At 40.6% G+C, this 18,317-nt stretch overlaps 1 protein-coding gene across 8 annotated transcripts in view; it reads right to left on the reverse strand.

Annotated features, from left to right (window-relative positions):
• Window positions 1–1,104: 1,104 nt before the first annotated feature.
• Window positions 1,105–18,317, reverse strand: part of ARHGAP12 (Rho GTPase activating protein 12) — a 142,138-nt gene continuing 124,925 nt past the window's right edge. For all 8 annotated transcript variants that reach the window (XM_048837746.2, XM_048837745.2, XM_048837742.2 and 5 more), the window contains 7 exons: window positions 15,188–15,290; window positions 14,027–14,146; window positions 11,137–11,235; window positions 8,732–8,809; window positions 4,549–4,683; window positions 3,489–3,591; window positions 1,105–2,740 (listed from right to left, as the gene is read on the reverse strand). In XM_048837746.2, coding sequence (XP_048693703.1) covers window positions 2,566–2,740; window positions 3,489–3,591; window positions 4,549–4,683; window positions 8,732–8,809; window positions 11,137–11,235; window positions 14,027–14,146; window positions 15,188–15,290 — 813 coding nt within the window. In that variant the 3' untranslated portion in view covers window positions 1,105–2,565. The remainder of the gene's footprint in view (window positions 2,741–3,488; window positions 3,592–4,548; window positions 4,684–8,731; window positions 8,810–11,136; window positions 11,236–14,026; window positions 14,147–15,187; window positions 15,291–18,317) is intronic.

The raw sequence follows: 18,317 nt of genomic DNA on the forward strand, positions 1-18,317 counted from the left end.
CTACAAGTTTATTTCTATCACTAGGGTTTGAAAAGGAAGCAAGAGATGTTAAATATGTAAACAAACTGCCATGGTTCTAATGTGCAAAACTTCTAGCTGGTGTGCTTGTCCTTTGCCATCAAGTAGATCAGTTTTATTTTTCTGTTGATTGCAGGATGTGTTTAACTCTTGCCACATTATCTGGATTTTTTGGGAAGTATTTCCAGCTCCCCAAACTAAAAATTAGCAACTTAAAGCTTTCATATCACTTGCTGCACAAAAGATATACTCTATTATATAATAACAAATACTTAATTCTCTGGGAATATAATGTTACATTCCCCATGGTTAAAAGAGGATATTCAAAAGAGGTATTTTCTTTCTTTGATTACCTCAACACTTAGACAACATGATCTGTAATTAAACAATGCTATTCAGAGGAAATTGATTTTTTTTAAAATTGGGATTTGAATAAATTATAACAAATTTCAACTTCATTTATATTTCCTACTAGAATGATGTGTCTCAGAACAAGTATCAAAAAAAGAAATTATACTTTTAAATCTCAACAGGAGGTTGAAAATGCAACACTGATTTATAGAAATCACGATTCTCACCCAAGTTATTTTGCAACAAACCGCAAGACTTCACCACTACCACAATAAAAATAAAGTGAGAAAACCACAAGATTAGTCGTCCCTTCTTTTATCTACAAAGACTTTTTCAAGCAAGCTTTCTGCTGCTGGAATTCTCACCTTGAACATATAAAAGAGATCAAAGGCCAAATGGGATAATTTCACCACTTGTCTGTCTTCCTTTTGTGGGCAGGTGGTATGTGTTTGGAGCATATCAAACATTAGGACAAAAATACTTGTGTGGAATACTTATAAATATTTGCAAATTTAAACCTATAAATTACCCATCTTTGTCATACAATCCAACTACTGTTCAGGGAAAAGGGGGATTCTTAAAAGTTTCAGTTAGACACTATTTTTAACCACAGCCCAATGACTTTGCTGCAGGAAATAACATTTCAGGCAGTCAGACACAACTGAATATTTGGGAGTGTTTGCAAAATTCAACAGGGGACTATGTCATCCAAATTTGGACTGGCAAACTCCAAACTAGCTAATAGTTTTCTTTATTGAGATTAGACATAACAAATATCAGGTACAGCAGTTAGTCTAAAAAAATACATTTAAAAATCTTCAGTCGACCATGCTCCCTATAACAAAAATCTTCCAAAACCAATTTATTTTACAAATTAATCTACATTATTAATGTAAAAAGAAATTCTCAAATTTAGCATTATGTCATTATTTCCAACAAACATCTATTGGAACATGTTTCCATTATTTGCAAATGTTAGAATCTGTAATACATTTTTCTAATGTATCCTGTACATATTAAATAACCTAAAAGGCTCCTCTTGTAGTGCATTAACAATTTAGCAAGCACACAGTATTTTTCCAGTACCATTTGCATTACAATTCCTTGCCTGCAAATGTAATTAACATCTAAAAAAGTGCACCTGTTTAGTTTTTCGAGGAAACCTAGACCTAGACCTCCACTGGAAGGGTTACACTACCTGTAGCTAATCTACCCATGATTAGAAATGTGCAACTAGAAGGTACTTTGAGACTATACAACAACTGAATTATGTACATAAGCCAAAGGTCATTCAGTCTTTAGCCTGTATTTACATCCAAAAATGATCTCTACCACAGGATCATACCAAGAACTCAGTACAGCATTAGATAATGATGGTATTTAATTAGAACTGTTAACTGCAATTCAGTATAGCACAAAATGTAGCCCAAGAAATACCCTGAAAAATGGATGTGTGTATTAAATAAAACTCTAGTATGTCACAGAACAAATCCTCTGCTGGATATTCTTACAAGTTCAGTGTTTGAAATAATAGGGTCCTGCTCTATCAAGCAACTAGAAGATCCAGCAAGGATGCAATGTAATACAGTTTTTTTAAAAAAAAGCAAGCCTCAAATGAGGGATTATTTGAATTACTGTAAACCACACTGGCCACTGTTAGCACTAGTTTAAAGACAGCCACACTACATGCAGAATCCCTGCTGACAGGATCCACACAGGTTTCAGTACATAAGCATAGGATGAAATTTTATTGTCACTACAAGTATCAAAAAACATTTTTGAAGCCAGTTGATAGGGTTTTCCTCACCCTACCAAGTGGTGAACCTTTTAAAAAAAATCCATTCCAGATTATCCAGTCTGAGATTAATTTTAGCTTCTCACCAAGAAATCCAGTGTATATGCTCGTAGTAGAATTGCAATTTGTAATTATTAAAACAGGCAGAGTACAAACTTTGAAATATTCGCAATGTAATAAGTGAATTATAAAGAAATTCAAAATTTTATCATTAACTTGCATGAATAGCAATTAAATCGGTCAAACACTCCTCCCGTTTCTTCCCTCTCATCCTACTGAAAAGTGCAAAATTGAGCTGTCGCTTGGTCCACAAACACAATACATCGTGTACACTGAGAGATTTGACTCCTGATGGAAATCTGTTGCCAACTCATCACTTCAGTTTTAACTCTGAGAAAACTTCAACATCCAAAGATGGAATTCAGTTCCAGCAAAATTAATTCTACAATCTGATTCTGGTACACAGTGTGGACTGCTATGTTACCAGTCTCTTTCTCTGGCTTTAACAGAGTTGGTCCAAAAACTATTGCTACGCTTTGATAAGTCATTCGGTTCTTTTCTCCATTTTCTACAACTCTGGGGAAAAAAAGAAGAAAATATGCTTTTAAAATAAATTCATCGACGTGAGAGAATAATGTGTTAACAGAGAAGAGAAACAAAACCAAATCAGAAAAGGAGTACTTGTGGCACCTTAGAGACTAACCAATTTATTTGAGCATGAGCTTTCGTGAGCTACAGCTCACTTCATCCGTGAGCTGTAGCTCACGAAAGCTCATGCTCAAATAAATTGGTTAGTCTCTAAGGTGCCACAAGTACTCCTTTTCTTTTTGCGAATACAGACTAACACGGCTGTTACTCTGAAACCAAATCAGTAATTCCTCATAATATTTATTCCATATTTACTGTCATTCATGAAACATGCCACTATTGTAATCATTCTAATCATTTAAAATATATTTGACACTAGCTCTGTCCCTATAATCTAAAGTTTAGCAGCTAAAAGCACAACTAATAAAAACACTGTCCAAAAGTTGGGTTTGCTTCTCCATAAGCTTGTATAAACACAAACAAATTTTTTGCTTTGATGAAGCACAACGAACATCAAAGGAAACACGCTTAGAACCTTCCCCCAGGACTTTTAATGTTTGAACACTCAGCTTTAAGAAAGGTGACTAGATGTCCTGATTTCATAGGGAGAGTCCCAATATGTCTCATATAGGTGCCTATTACTCCACACCTCATCCTGATTTTTCACACTTGCTATCTGGTCACCATATCTTTAAGGGAGCTCTGCAGTACATTAAGACTTTTTCCTCCTCCTCACCTCTTGAGGTGTCTAAAAAGTATCTGCATGGTATCCTGATTTGGCTTTGGCAACTGTTTAATTAAATCTTTGACAGCACGAACACGCTGTCTTGCTTCTTGTTCTGGAAGAGATAAAAGGCAGATAAACCATAAATTCAATATTTTTATTGAAAATTTTGGTAGCATATAACTTACCGAAAACTGAATGAAGCACACAATTTTACAGTGCTGATATTAAGTAACACATTGCCACCTGGTGGCCACATTGAATATTACAGATAATCTGAAGGTAGTAACACCTTAGAGACAAGATGGGTGAGATATCTTTTACTGCAATGGCTCTCAACCTTTCCAGACTACTGCTCCCCTTTCAGGAGTCTGATTGTCTTGTGTACCCTAAGTTTCACCTCAAGTAAAAACTACTTGCTTACAAATATCAGATATAAAAATACAAAAGCGTCACAGGACACTATTACTGAAAAATTGCTTACTTTCTCATTTTTATAAAATAAATCAACTGGAATATAAATATTGAACTTACATTTCAATGTATACTATACAGAGTAGAACAAACAAGTCATTATCTGTATGAAACTTCAGTTTGTACTGACTTTGCTAGTGCTTTTTATGTAATCTATTGTACAACGAGGCAAATATCTAGATGAGTTGATATACCCCCTGGAAAACCTCTGCATGCCCCCAGTGGTACACAGAATCCCTGGTTGAGAGCCACTGTTTTATTGGACTAACTTCTGTTGATGAGAGAGACAAGTTTTTGAGCTTACACAGAGCTCTTCTTCATGTCTGGAAAACGTACACAGTTTCATAAATAAATACAACGTGGAACAGAATGTTTAGCATAAATAGTTAACACATTCCAAGGACCATTCACCCACCTTGTCTTTAACATCCTGGGACTGAGAGCTACACCACGACTGTATATAAGGTAACACCTTTATAAAATTTCATAATTTCTCCTTTTTAAACAGTGAAAAGGAGAAAATATTACAATTAAGTGTACTGTGCATATTTAAATATTTATGATTTATGAAAATTCTGTGCATGCTTTATGGACTTACTAATTGCATTGACGAAGTCATTGAAATGATTATATGTGAAGAGTGGTTCTGGCAGTTCTCTGAAAAACATTTTTAGAGCTCCTGTGATGACATGTATATCTTCCCATTTACTGTCATTCAAGTCCAATTTCTCATCTGAAAGAAAACATGAATGATTACTATAATCTAGCAGGTGTTTATCATTAATTACTTATTTCCTACACAAGTTGAAGAACAATGGGGTGGGATTCTTATTACCCAGTGTGAAGGGGCCAGAGGAAACAGTTACTTACTATAACTGTGGTTCTTCAAGATGTGATTCAGACATGTATTCCGCTTAGGTGTGTGCATGTAATCCACGTGTCTAACAGGGAGATCTCTCTTTAAGGGTATGTCTACACTGGAAACTTCAAAGTGCTGTCCTGGGAATGCTCCCGCGGCGGCGCTTTGAAGTGTCAGTGTGGTCACATGCAAACACTAGGAGAGAACTCCCCCAGCGCTCCGCTCCCAGCGCTTGGAGCCTGTCTACACTAGTGCTTTAAAGTGCTCAGATTTGCTGCGCTCAGAGGGGTGATTTTTCACCCCCCTGAGCCAGCAAGTTAGAGCGCTATAAAATGTAAGTGTAGACATACCCTAAGAAATCTATTGGAAGGTGAGAAGGAATAAATTGTATCTGTCATTGTTGCTAGGCAGATGCACAATTAGCACTCCACATCCAGAAGTTTCTGGAATTGGGTGTGGTAGTTTTGGATATGCTCAATAGGTTCCCTATTGCTGGACTGATTTCTGCATCTCCAGGTGCTTTTCTGCATCTCCAGGCACTGGAGAAGGGCACCCAAAGGTTACAATGCACACCCAGAATGCCAGAGCCAGATAATTTTGCCTAGCAGTACCCGTGGAGGGATGGTGCTCACACCTTCTTGCTGTAGCTCTTCCCCTAGCTATACGAGGCAGCAGTGCCCAAACCCCCATCAGTTTCTTCACACTGAGCACCTAGAGCGCAGTGCAGAGACGATGGAGGGTAGATCATGGAATAAAGGTCTGCATCACATCTTGAAGAACCACAGTTACAATAAGTAACCATTTCTTCTTCTTTGAGTAGATGCAGCCATGTATTCCACTTACATGACTCACAAGCAGTATCCCTGGGATTGCCTGACCAAATATTTGCATCCTCTGGAAGATGCAGTAACTGATCGTGTAGAATGAGCTTGCACATACTGAGGAGGCATAGCTGAAGCTATTTTATATGCAGTCTTGATACAAGATGTTATCTATTTAGAGATCATTTGTGAAAAGATGACTTGACATATCATACGATCTACATATGACACATAGGTGAGGCGAAGCACAAAATACTTTACTTCTGTCCAGACAGAAGGCTAGACATCACCTGAATGGAGATGAATGCGGATTAGAAAAAAACACAGGTAAATATACCACCTGGTTCAAATGAAAAGCAAATTTTTGTCTAAAGTCGTTTGTCTTTGGAGAATTGTGTATAAGGAGGCTCTGCCATCACAGCCTGCAACTCTCACACTCTTCTTGTGGATGTTATTGCTACCAGGAATGTAGTTTTCTGACACAAAAGCAGAAAGGGACAAGATGCCAGGAGCACAAATGGAGGTCCCATTAAAGTTGCTAGGACTGAGTTAAGAGACCACAGAGGCAATGGCTCTCAGACCAGAGGATGGAGATGTAAAAGCCCTTTTAAGCATCTTGCCACAATGGCAATGGAGAGGACTGATCTTCCTGAATGGGTGGGATGAAATGCCAATATAGCTGCCAGATGCACTTTCAATGAATTAAGTGCAAGACCTGACAACCGAAGGTGCAGCAGATATTCTCAAAAAGAAAAGGAGTACTTGTGGCACCTTAGAGACTAACCAATTTATTTGAGCATGAGCTTTCGTGAGCCACAGCTCACTTCATCATCTGATGAAGTGAGCTGTGGCTCACGAAAGCTCATGCTCAAATAAATTGGTTAGTCTCTAAGGTGCCACAAGTACTCCTTTTCTTTTTGCGAATACAGACTAACACGGCTGTTCCTCTGAAACCAGATATTCTCAGAATCCAAGGGCAACCTCTGATTTGACAAGGGCCATGGTGCCAAAGCAGACCGCATGGCCTGCTCAAGCAGAGGCTGCTTCAGATGAAAATCCCTCACCACTTGAGAGTCTATTTGGTGAGCAACCTGCAAATCAAACACCACTCATTAACACGGGCTTTGCCTAGGCACAACAAGCACCGTGTGTGGGGATCGTTGTTGGGGATCACTTCCCCACATAACAGACAATGTTTAAACCCTGGTGATGCCATCACTAGGGAAATAGCTAAATTACAGCTAACTAACACTAAATCTAATGAACTACATACTTTAGAAGAAAATCACTAAAAATAGAGGGATTATGCGGTGAAAACCACAACAGAGCTCCAACAACAGGCTGTGAGAAGGAACAGAGGGGGGGTGGAGTGGCGCCACCTCATTCAGCCAGGGGAGGGGCTATGGCAACAAGGTGCAAGCACCACCCTTCTACAGGTTCTACTAGGCAAAAGGTCTCTGGTTCCAGTGCCCTGGGCATGCATGCACCTAAGTGGAATACATGGCTGCATCTACTCGAACAAAAATGGGGAGAAGAGTTGGAGCAGTGCAAAGGGGTTTTAAGAGCTCCACATTTGTCTGGGGGAGTATTCTCCCAGCTCAGGCATTGTGGAAGACACCTGAAAGACTTCATTCTGATGAACCGTTGTAAGCCCTGGTGTAAGATCTCAGCTGTGTGGAGATTCTGGGCAGCACTGAGCCCATAAGGCAGCCCTAGGTAGGTTGCTGTAACTCAGACAAGCCCACTGGTTTATCTAAGTTATAAAAAGAGCCGCTTCAGACTCCAGAGCAGCAAAGAATTGGGGGGGCAAAGGTAGCTTAAAGCTACTTTAGAGTCCCCTCTCCCTCTAGGCCAGGGGTGGGCAAACTTTCTGGGCCAAAGGCCATATCTGGGTATGAAAATTGTATGGAGGGCCATGAATGCTCACGAGATTGGGGGTTGGTGTGGGAGGGGGTGAGGGCTTCGGCTGGGGGTGGAGGTTCTGGGGTGGGGTTAGGGATCAGGAGGTGGGGGGTGCAAGAGGGTGCTCCAGGATGGGACTGAGGGGTTCGGAGGGCAGGAGGGGGATCAGGGCTGGGGCAAGGGGTTGGGGCACAGGAGAGGGTCAGGGGTGCAGGCTCCAGGCCGTGCTTACTTCAAGCAGCTCCCAGAAGCAGTGGCAAGTCCTCCCTCCAGCTCCTATGTGGAGGTGCAGCCAGGCGGCTTTGCATGCTGCCCCTTCCACAAGCGCTGCCCCTGCAGTTCCTAGTGGCTGTGGTTGCTGGCCAATGGGAGCTGTGGGGGCAGTGTGCGGAACCCCCTGGCTGCCCCTATGCATAGGAGGCGGAGTGGGGACGTGCCGCTGCTTCCAGGAGCTGCGTGGAGCCCTGGCATGCATGGAGCGGGGCAAGCCCTGGACCCCGCTCCCTGGCTGGAGCTCAAGGGCCGGATTAAAACGTCTGAAGGGCCAGATGCGGCCCCTGGGCTGTAGTTTGCCCACCTCTGCTCTAGGATGAGAGTCCTTTGCTGGACTGCATAAGGGCACAATAGAGATTCTCACCCAAGATCAGAATGATAGACAAATGTTAAATGCCAGTACAAGGTTGCTGGGTTTTTAATACTTTTTCTCTTGCTTTCCATAAGATATAGAAATATTCTATTTGAGCTTCATTCCTTTTAAACTGCCATGCCACATATGCTTCAGAATTATTACAGCAGTGACTAGACAGCTTCAATTAGGACCAAGGTTCTGGTGTGGTAGGCACTGTATGAACAGATGTAGACAGTATCCACTTTGAAGAACACAGAAGCTGCTATTTAGTAGCAGTTTCATTTTGAAAAGTGCTACATATTTCTCATGAAATGTTGTCATATTATTTTAAACAGACGGACTAAAAATCACTGCACAATCTGAAGAGCTTTCTAGCAATTTTGACAAATATTCTTACATAGGGTGACCAGACAGCAAATGTGAAAAATTGGGACGGGGGTGGGGAGTAATAGGAGCCTATATAAGAAAAAGACCCAAAAATCGGGACTGTCCCTATAAAATCAGGACATCTTGTCAAGCTACTCATGCATATATTTTCAAATTGATAATACAGTTGGAGAATGGCACTTACCATGATTAACTGCAAATCTTAGCTTCTGTATCACTGCAAGATTGCCACTAACTCGGTATAACCCGTCAACATCCAATCCTAAAACAAATTTTAAAATGTAGATTTTTTTTTTTTTTAAGATACTTAAATGGGTCAGTCTGCTCATTTTAGAGATTTCAGTTAGCAAAAAGAAAACCCACCATCAGGAGAACTGCAAAACCTCTTGTCACAATTAAAACTATTTACTTATCGGCAGAGATAGTTGCTGACTAGCATCTTGCCACTGCAAAACTTATGTTTGAAATAATGTCTAAAATGTGATGTGTACTCAGACAATGTGAAGTCTTCAGGAGTGAGGTGCCCAACTCCCACTGATTTTCAATGAGGGCTGGAAGCCCACCCTCCAACAGCTGCTTTTAAAAATCTCGCACCTAATAATTAGTTAGCACAACTATTGTTTAGTACATAAAGGATTTCACTTTCTCTCTTGCACATATATATATGTGCACTCTCGCTCTCTCTTTCATACCTCCACTCATCCTAAAATACTAGCAGTGAGATTGTAGGGTTTTTGATTTAGGTTTTCCCTTTCATATTAAACCTATATTTACCAAAATGTATGGTGACTAAACCAAGCTAAGTCAGTCATTCTGGAGAACACCTCAAAGTTGATAGTGGGTGACCAGGTCCACCAGATACCACCCATTCCACTGGTTTATGAGTTTTCATGTGTGTTTAATTCCATCCTGTTGCCTTACTTTCTCATGACAAGCAGATGTCCCCTCCATCCCTACCATCTTTACAGTGTTGAGGAAAACACTAGATTTGGCAAAAGGAGAAAAATTACTTCTCAGTGGCTGCTATGGCAGAAGATCAAAAGTGGTCATGTGCGGAAGACAGGAAGAATTTCTGTCTACAATGCTCATAACCTCTACATGAATTCAGTACATTGCGTTGGCTGATACGAGTGTTGAAACGACGGGATTCAACAGCTCCCTTAATCCCATCCACAGGGAATCCTGATGTAACAGAAGCATCAGGAGATATGACGCACAACTGTCAGTACCATCTGTCCCACCCATCCATTCGCCACTACCTTTTACTGCCACAATCTATTGATCATTCTCTCTCTGAAGGGCTAATGGGGAGGGGGATGGAGATGGAAGAGGAGGGAAGAAGCTGCTCAAATCAGTTCCCCTTAAGGTAAAAGAGGATAGCAGTGAAAGCAGCAAGTTCTGTCTCAATGCAGAAAAAACACATCCACTGCAGCTTCTGGAGTTGGGTGGAGGACAGTAGAACCAGTTCCTGCTCTTCCTTTTTGTACTGAGTCACCAGACAGCAGCAGTAAGGGGGGGCTATAAGTTGCACCATATTCCTTTACTGTAGCTGTTTCCCCATGGAGGGCGAACCTATTTTGCCCTGCAACATATTTTGCCCTAGCTCCCACTCAGGCCCTGAATGTGACGTGCTAGATCTAAGGTGGGAAGGAAGTGGGGTGCACCAAAAAGATGGGTGGGTAGATTCTCTTACACACAACTTGGATCTTTAGCATCAGCCACTACATGGGAATAATTTCACTACAAGGGAGTAGGTGACCCACTTGCAATAAGTAACCCACTCTCATAAGAATTCTAGTAACAACCACATCAACAAGCAGGCAAGAGACAAGTAAGGAGGCTAGTCAGGGTGGGGATAAATATGCAGCCAGTTACCTAAAAGTTTTTATATATATAAAATGCAGAAGCATTGGGTCATCTTATACATCAGGCTTTCCAAAATGTTAACATTCAATCTAGACTCACTTTAATACTTGAGTAAGAGAGATCTGCCTTCTCTTATTGTCAACAGGAAAAGAAAAGAACATGTTCAACAAATCAGGGCACTTTAACACATCAGATAAAATATAGAAATCTGGTAATCTGAGCAGTTTGAAGCACATTTTCCAAGTTGTATCAGTATAACTGGCTAAAGGAATCTCAGATGACTTAGTGTTATCTGAAGACCTTGATTCTCCACACATTTACACAGGTAAGGTGTCCCTAAAATGAACTTGTAGGAAAAAAAAGTCTTTAATGCAAGTGGTGTTTTGTTAACATAGGTAAAGATTTAAGAAGCAATTTTATTAGTTACCTACTGACAAGGCCCCTTTCAACAATCCTGTCCCCAATATGATGACCTGTTCCCAGTTCCCTCTTGCTACTCTTTGCTAGCCACGATCTCACTGGATCCTAGTTCAGGTTGCCTTCCCTCTCTACTTCCCAGCTGTTGACATCCTATTGCTATAACTCCAGCTATAAGCCTCAGACTTCACAATACTCAGTTATCAGTCATTTGGAAACCAACAGGATAAGAATTAAGCTTCCAAAATTAGATACTGACTCAGAGATTTGGAGATAAAAACCAAGAGATGAACATTTTCACCCTACCATGTTCTTCGACATGTTCAATGCACAGCTTCACGAACTTTGGCACCGAGCTGTTTTCTCTCTGACACAAGCTGGTGAGATTGGAACCAAACACTTGATCTGGAATCAAGTAAAAAAATCTTATTTATAGTTGAATGAGCTTCAAAGGATAAAACTAGTTCATGCACAACAGTGATATACTAAGAATATATGGCAACACACCCTTAGGTAACAAGAAGCAACAGGCAAGGTTTTCAAAAGAGCTCAGTCCCCATGGGGAGCAATGGTAACTTCTGAGTGCTGAATGCTTGAAAAATTCACCCCCAGCTGTGAGTGCTGAGCACTCTTGACAATCTGGCCCAACACGTCTGGTGATTCGAGTAAAGGGATGGAAGTTAAAAGACTAGTTTATTAAATACTCTTCCACCAACTCACTGTATGACCTTGAGAAAGTCAATGAACTTCAGTAAAATCTGTTACTATCACAATAGGCGGAACTATAAAACCTCTTAAGATACATACTTATCCACCTATCTTAGGTTTTGTTATAGCTCTCAACACTGAAGTATCTTAAATGCTTCATCTATAGAAATCACTTCGATACCCTCAGGTGAATTACTATAAAATGTCATGCATATAGTTACTGTAAGAATGGACCTTAAAGGATTTGCATGTTTTATGTTGTATTTTGCACTTGTATGAATAATCACAGGATTATACAATATATGCTTACTGTAATCTTTGTGCCCAACTTTTTTGTATGGAGATAGGGAGTACCAATAAGGAGTATTTAAATTACAACTTTTGGCATTATCTTTAATGTTACTTTAAAACAATATTTCACTGTTTAACTTAGTATACCCCTATAAACAGAGCTCCAGAGCTATAACAAGTGCCCTCACATTGCAATCGGATCCATAAGGGTGGATCCTTGTATCAGCGCACAGCTCTGTTGACTTCAGTGACGCTCTGCACAGGTGATCCAACTGCAGGATTATGGCATAGAAGTGGATACCCACAGACAAAATTATTTAGCAAGACACTCAAGCAGTTTTTGAGCTTTGTCGTCAAAAGGAGCTTGTAACAAAAATAAAGGAAGGGGACAGGTTTCCACTGAAACACAGAAAGAAAACCAGCATAAGGCCAGTGAGATGCATGCTACTGTATAACAAGGAATCTTGCAATGCATCAATTTAAATGCTTCAGCAATATACTAAAGATTCTGCATTTATCACATTTCATGTCAGAGCTGAAACTGCAACCATAGTCTGGTATTTGTACATTGCATTCCCCTTTGCTCTGCCAATTATGTTGGCCCTTGTCTTTTTCCTATGCCCCCATCTTCATGCCTTCTTCCACAGTGCTCCAAGGGCGGAAGAGCTTCCTAATTCAGGTCCACCAGACTTCACTTCCCCATTTAAAACCTTTCTGAAGATTCATTTCTTCTTTGAGGCCCAAACACACACACAAAATACATACTTTCAAGTGTTTAAATGATCCTCCCTCCTTTTGGGTACCCCGGGTTTCTTTTCTTTCTTTTGTAGGTTGAAATCTCTCCCTGGAGCACAGACTGCCCTTGTGTTTACATCATGCACAGCACCAAGCACGTTTTGGCTCTTAATAAATTAAGTGGCCTCATGTTCCTGAAATGAGTGCTAATGAGTTTTGCATCATTGGAGCATAATGGGAAATCCCTAGAGTGTTATGGATATTAATTATCACACTGTGCCTCTTAATGTTTTCTTCCATTGTTTCTTCAAAGTATTTTCCTTAATTGTACTTTTTTCATGTAGTAAAAGCACATTTAAAAACAGTTACTCTAATTAATGCATGCTGTTCTGCAGTGTTTTCCTAGAGATTGTTTTTTCAACATTTTCCTTATTCTAATCACCTGCTTTTGTAGTTTACTACACTTTTGTAAAAGCTTTTGTATTTTTGTGTCTGTTAACAGCTTCTGTATAACTCAATGCACAAGGATAATGCAGAATTGCAGATTTATATTTTAAAATATACTAACAGCACCAACTTTAAGTTTAAATGCTTGCTCCTTAAATAAAAACACCTTTATTATCTCCAAACACCAGCATTGCATTTGTGCACGCAGTTCAACTTGGCTCAGTGTTCACACCAACTAATTTCTCAGAAGTTTACACACAGTGCATAAAGTCAGTTCCAAGCTATAAAATGGAATGCAAAGCTGCAGTCTGGGAAGAATTCCCTCCACCCCAAACAATTAAAAATCCCACAATTTACTTTTGTAATTATGATCTGGAAATATGACATATTTTGTAAATGTTTGGGCTCCTATTACTTAAGCTAAATTGGTTGAAATTGACATTAAGTTTGACAAATTTAATGTCAGATAAGAATTTGGCCTGGTATATTTCTACTGACATGAGCTATAACTATATTTATTGTATGTAGTTGACTTTTAATTATGAAGCAGTGCAATGTATATTGGACAATAAGAAACTAAGTCTAGAATGAATATCAAATCAATTGTAAGATCACTCTGTTTGTAAACAAAGGAGTGTTGGCTTGCCAGCTGAAAGTGAAGAACAAATGGACTCTGCTTCCCAGAAGCATTACCCAAGGCCCAGTGGGTTCTTGGGACCTCATCCACCCCATCCCTTCACCTCTGTCCGTTATAATATGACAATTACTTCTTCTCTGTAGCTGAATTTGGTGACCACTAGGGCTGTTGAAAGAATGACACACACCTACCCAGAAACTGACAAACTATCACATCTGCCATCTGTTACAAAAATAACTGGTTCCTTTTCAGTCAAATGTAGTTAACTTTATAAGGCTGGTTTCCTCTAGAATTACACTAATTCCTGCTCTGCGACACAGACATGATTGTAAAATTCAGCTTATCAAAAGGTTTACTGAAGAAATAAGGATAATTTACCCTTAATGTAGCCTTTTTCTCGAACAGCTTGTAATGTAGGGCGTCGTGTAAGAAATTTCTTCAGCTTTGTTTTTGTCTTTTTCTGTTCTGAAGAATCTATGTTGCTAGATATTTTCATCGCTAAAACAGAAAAAGTAAATTTAATATAGAAATGTAAAAACAAACTTGACAAGCATTAAATAGCTAAATAGTTTGCCCAGAGAACAATACAAGAAAAACTTATTTGAAGCTGGCAAATGCTTCAAGGGAAAAAAACAGTATATTCTAACACATTAAAATATACAGTGCAAACTATTTTCTCTATCTTTTATTTATGCAAGCACCTGGTACGTCGTAGGCACTTTCCAAACTGTCAAGAATGGCCCCTTCTCAGAGGAGCTTACGAGACAGAGGATTAGTTGCAACCCTGCCATATACACATACACGATTTACTACAACTGTACTATTTCTAAGTCAGGCTTTTTATCTTAGATTTGTATCCTTCATGTCCAACATCAAACCTCCTTGATATGAAATTACTTACACAGTTAAAATAATTATTTTCTAATGTTACGTATGAAGCCAGAAACAAGAAGTGAAAAGTTTGCCTGATCACTTTGTTTATTCTGTGCATTTGACAGCGACTTTCAGGTTAATTTGTCAAAGATATGAAACTTAATGAAGGGATCTTCACTTACTGATATATCCGCTAACTTTAAAAAAAACTCTCCAATTGTGCAGTACAGAAACTTCAAATTCATTTTATTCACTAGTCCTGGATTCTAGAGCAACAAACTATTTTTCTTCCACCCAACATTATAAAAAATCAAGTTAACTACAAAAATTTGAATCTCAAATTATAAAGTATTTCTCTTACATCTTGCAAAGCTTACAAAAAACAACTGATGAAGCTAAAGCTTTATAAAACCAAACACCTAAATTTCAAATTTTTGAAAAGTAGTTATAATAATTAGTATATGGATAGTACACTGTGGTAGGGTACAGGGCAGTTAGGATTGTTTGGAGAACTTTAATTTTGTATGATCTTTCATTTGTTTATCTTTTTAAGTCGTTTTAAACTGCAATGCACTAAATGTTCTTTTAGCTTAAACTATATTATTTCCAATCTTAACCAGGTAGATATTAATAATGAAGGTTTTACTGGGAATTAGCTTAACTTACAACGAAGTTTCTTGGCATCCTTATGGTCCTTCTCTTTGTCTTGTTTTTCCACCCCTGGGGAATCTGGTACATCATCTTCGAATGCTTCATCAGATTCCACTGCCTATTGATTAAAAAAGACACTGATTAGTTCTCTTTTTGCTTGACAGTTTTCAGAACAGACAACAGTATATTTTATTAACCATAATCCATAGAGAGTCTTATAATACAAATATGCTTTTTAAAAATATTAAACTGGTAACTTCTTGGAATTAGATACCATAGTCTTGTAAGCTATATTCATTTCTGTATCAACAAGACTAGTATTAACCCTTAACAGTTGCAGGATTTTGTTCACAAGGCCCAACAGAGAAAATGTCACCAGACAATCATTAGGTTAACTGAATTCAGCCAAGGTCAAAACACAAGTAGTATACCTTCCTGCTGAGATTTTGTAACATCAACCAGCCAAGCATATATAAAATATTCTTTCATAGGGAGGTAGACTGTTCGCTATTCTACCTATGTTTTCCACCACAAAATCACTTAGTGTGGGGGCTGGGTGTACACAAAGAGCCCATGAAGCAGTTTCCCTATCTTTGTCAGTCATGGCTATAAATAAGTAGCAATCTTCTATGGCAGAAACTGGAAATGCCTGTTGGCAAGGCGTGCTCGATTGATTGTTTGAAAAGTGTGAATTGGGAGTGCTTTGTTCCAGGTGAGCCTTGACTGGGCCTGACTGTTATAAAAAGCCAGTCAGCTGCGAACCAGCTGAGCAGCGAACAGCAGAGAGGCTAACAGAGGAAGTTTGCCTTTGGAGAGCCCACTGAGGCTTACATCTTGCCGGCTTCTCTGAGTAGTTACAACAATTCCTGAGGAAGCTTGTAGAAGGAAGGTAATATGGATGGGGAGTGTTCAGCTGTTGTGACTTGCACAGGATGTTCCATGTTTGTCTTCCACAGGACAGAAGCGACTTTGTCTGTACAAAGTGCAAGCTGGTCTCCATATTGGAAAGAAGGTTCAAGGTCTGGAGAAATAAGTGTCGATCCTGCATTCCATAAGAGAAACTGAATTCCTGGACAGACGTCAGGATATGCTTCTACGGACACAATGTTCTGAAGATTCAGAGAAGGCTGCGCAGCAGGGACAGAAGGACGGTGAAGCAATTTGGCAGCATGTGACCTCCAGAAGAAGAAAGGGGAGCGTCCATGTACCAGCAACGCAGATACAGGTAAGCAACCGTTTTCATGTTCTCTCCACAGGTACTAATGCGGAGAGTGGACTGGATGATCCATCTGAGGGAAGGGAACAGAAGAAGACTCCGCCGATTGGAAGGCATGAGATGCACTGTCCTAGGGATGCGCGTTCCACGACCACCGCTCCCAAGAGAAGGAGGCGGCTGGTGGTGGTCGGGGACTCTCTCTTCAGGGGGACTGAGTCATCTATCTGCCGCCCCGACCAGGAAAAACCGAGAAGTCTGCTGTTTGCCAGGAGCTAGGATTCACGATGTGATGGAGAGACTGCCGAGACTCATCAAGTCCTCGGATCGCTACCCCTTCCTGCTTCCCCACATGGGCACCAATGATACTGCCAAGAATGACCTTGAGCGGATCACTGCAGACTACGTGGCTCTGAGAAAAAGGATAAAGGAGTTTGAGGCGCAAGTGGTGTTCTCGTCCATCCTCCCCGTGGAAGGAAAAGGCCTGGGTGGAGACCGTTGAATTGTGGAAGTCAACGAATGGCTACGCAGGTGGTGTTGGAGAGAAGGCTTTGGATTCTTTGACCATGGGATGGTGTTCCAAGAAGGAGGATTGCTAGGCAGAGACGGGCTGCACCTAACGAAGAGAGGGAAGAGCATCTTCGCAAGCAGGCTGGCTAACCTAGTGAGGAGGGATTTAAACTAGGTTCAGCGGGGGAAGGAGACCAAAGCCCTGAGGTAAGTGGGGACGTGGGATACTGGGAGGATGCACGAGCAGGAGAGTGCGAAAGGGGAGGGCTCCTGCCTCATACTGAGAAAGAGGGATGATCAGCGAGTTATCTCAAGTGCCTATACACAAATGCAAGAAGTCTGGGAAACAAGCAGGGAGAACTGGAAGTCCTGGCACAGTCAAGGAATTATGATGTGATTGGAATAACAGAGACTTAGTGGGATAACTCACATGACTGGAGTACTGTCATGGATGGATATAAACTGTTCAGGAAGGACAGGCAAGGCAGAAAAGGTGGGGGAGTTGCACTGTACGTAAGAGAACAGTATGACTGCTCAGAGCTCAAGTATGAAACCGCAGAAAAACCTGAGAGTCTCTGGATTAAGTTTAGACGTGTGAGCAACAAGGGTGATGTCGTGGTGGGAGTCTGCTATAGACCACCGGACCAGGGTGATGAGGTGGATGAGGCTTTTTTCTGGCAACTAACCAAAGTTACTAGATTGCAGGCCCTGGTTCTCATGGGAGACTTCAATCACGGATATCTGCTGGGAGAGCAATACAGCAGTGCACAGACAATCCAGGAAGTTTTTGGAAAGTGTAGGGGACAATTTCCTGGTGCAAGTGCTGGAGGAACCAACTAGGGGCAGAGCTCCTCTTGACCTGCTGCTCACAAACCAGGAAGAATTAGTAGGGGAAGCAAAAGTGGATGGGAACCTGGGAGGCAGTGACCATGAGATGGTCGAATTCAGGATCCAGACACAAGGAAGAAAGGAGAGCAGCAGAATACGGACCCTGGACTTCAGAAAAGCAGACTTTGACTCCCTCAGGGAACTGATGGGCAGGATCCCCTGCGAAAATAACATGAGGGGGAAAGGAGTCCAAGCAAGCTGCCTGTATTTTAAAGAATCCTTATTGAGGTTACAGGGACAAACCATCCTGAGAGAAAGAACAGTAAATGTGGCAGGCGACCAGCTTGTCTTAACAGTGAAATCCTTGCTGATCCAAAACACAAAAAAGAAGCTTACAAGAGATGGAAGATTGAACAAATGAGCAGGGAAGAGCATAAAAATATTGCTTGGGCATGCAGGAGTGAAATCAGGAAGGCCAAATCACACCTGGAGGTGCAGCTAGCAAGGGATTTTAACAGTAACAAGAAGGGTTTCTTCAGGTATGTTAGCAATAAGAAGAAAGTCAAGGAAAATGTGGGCCCCTTACTGAATGAG

This window comes from Caretta caretta, chromosome 2 (genome assembly GCF_965140235.1).
Source record: "Caretta caretta isolate rCarCar2 chromosome 2, rCarCar1.hap1, whole genome shotgun sequence".
Lineage (NCBI taxonomy): Eukaryota > Metazoa > Chordata > Testudines > Cheloniidae > Caretta > Caretta caretta.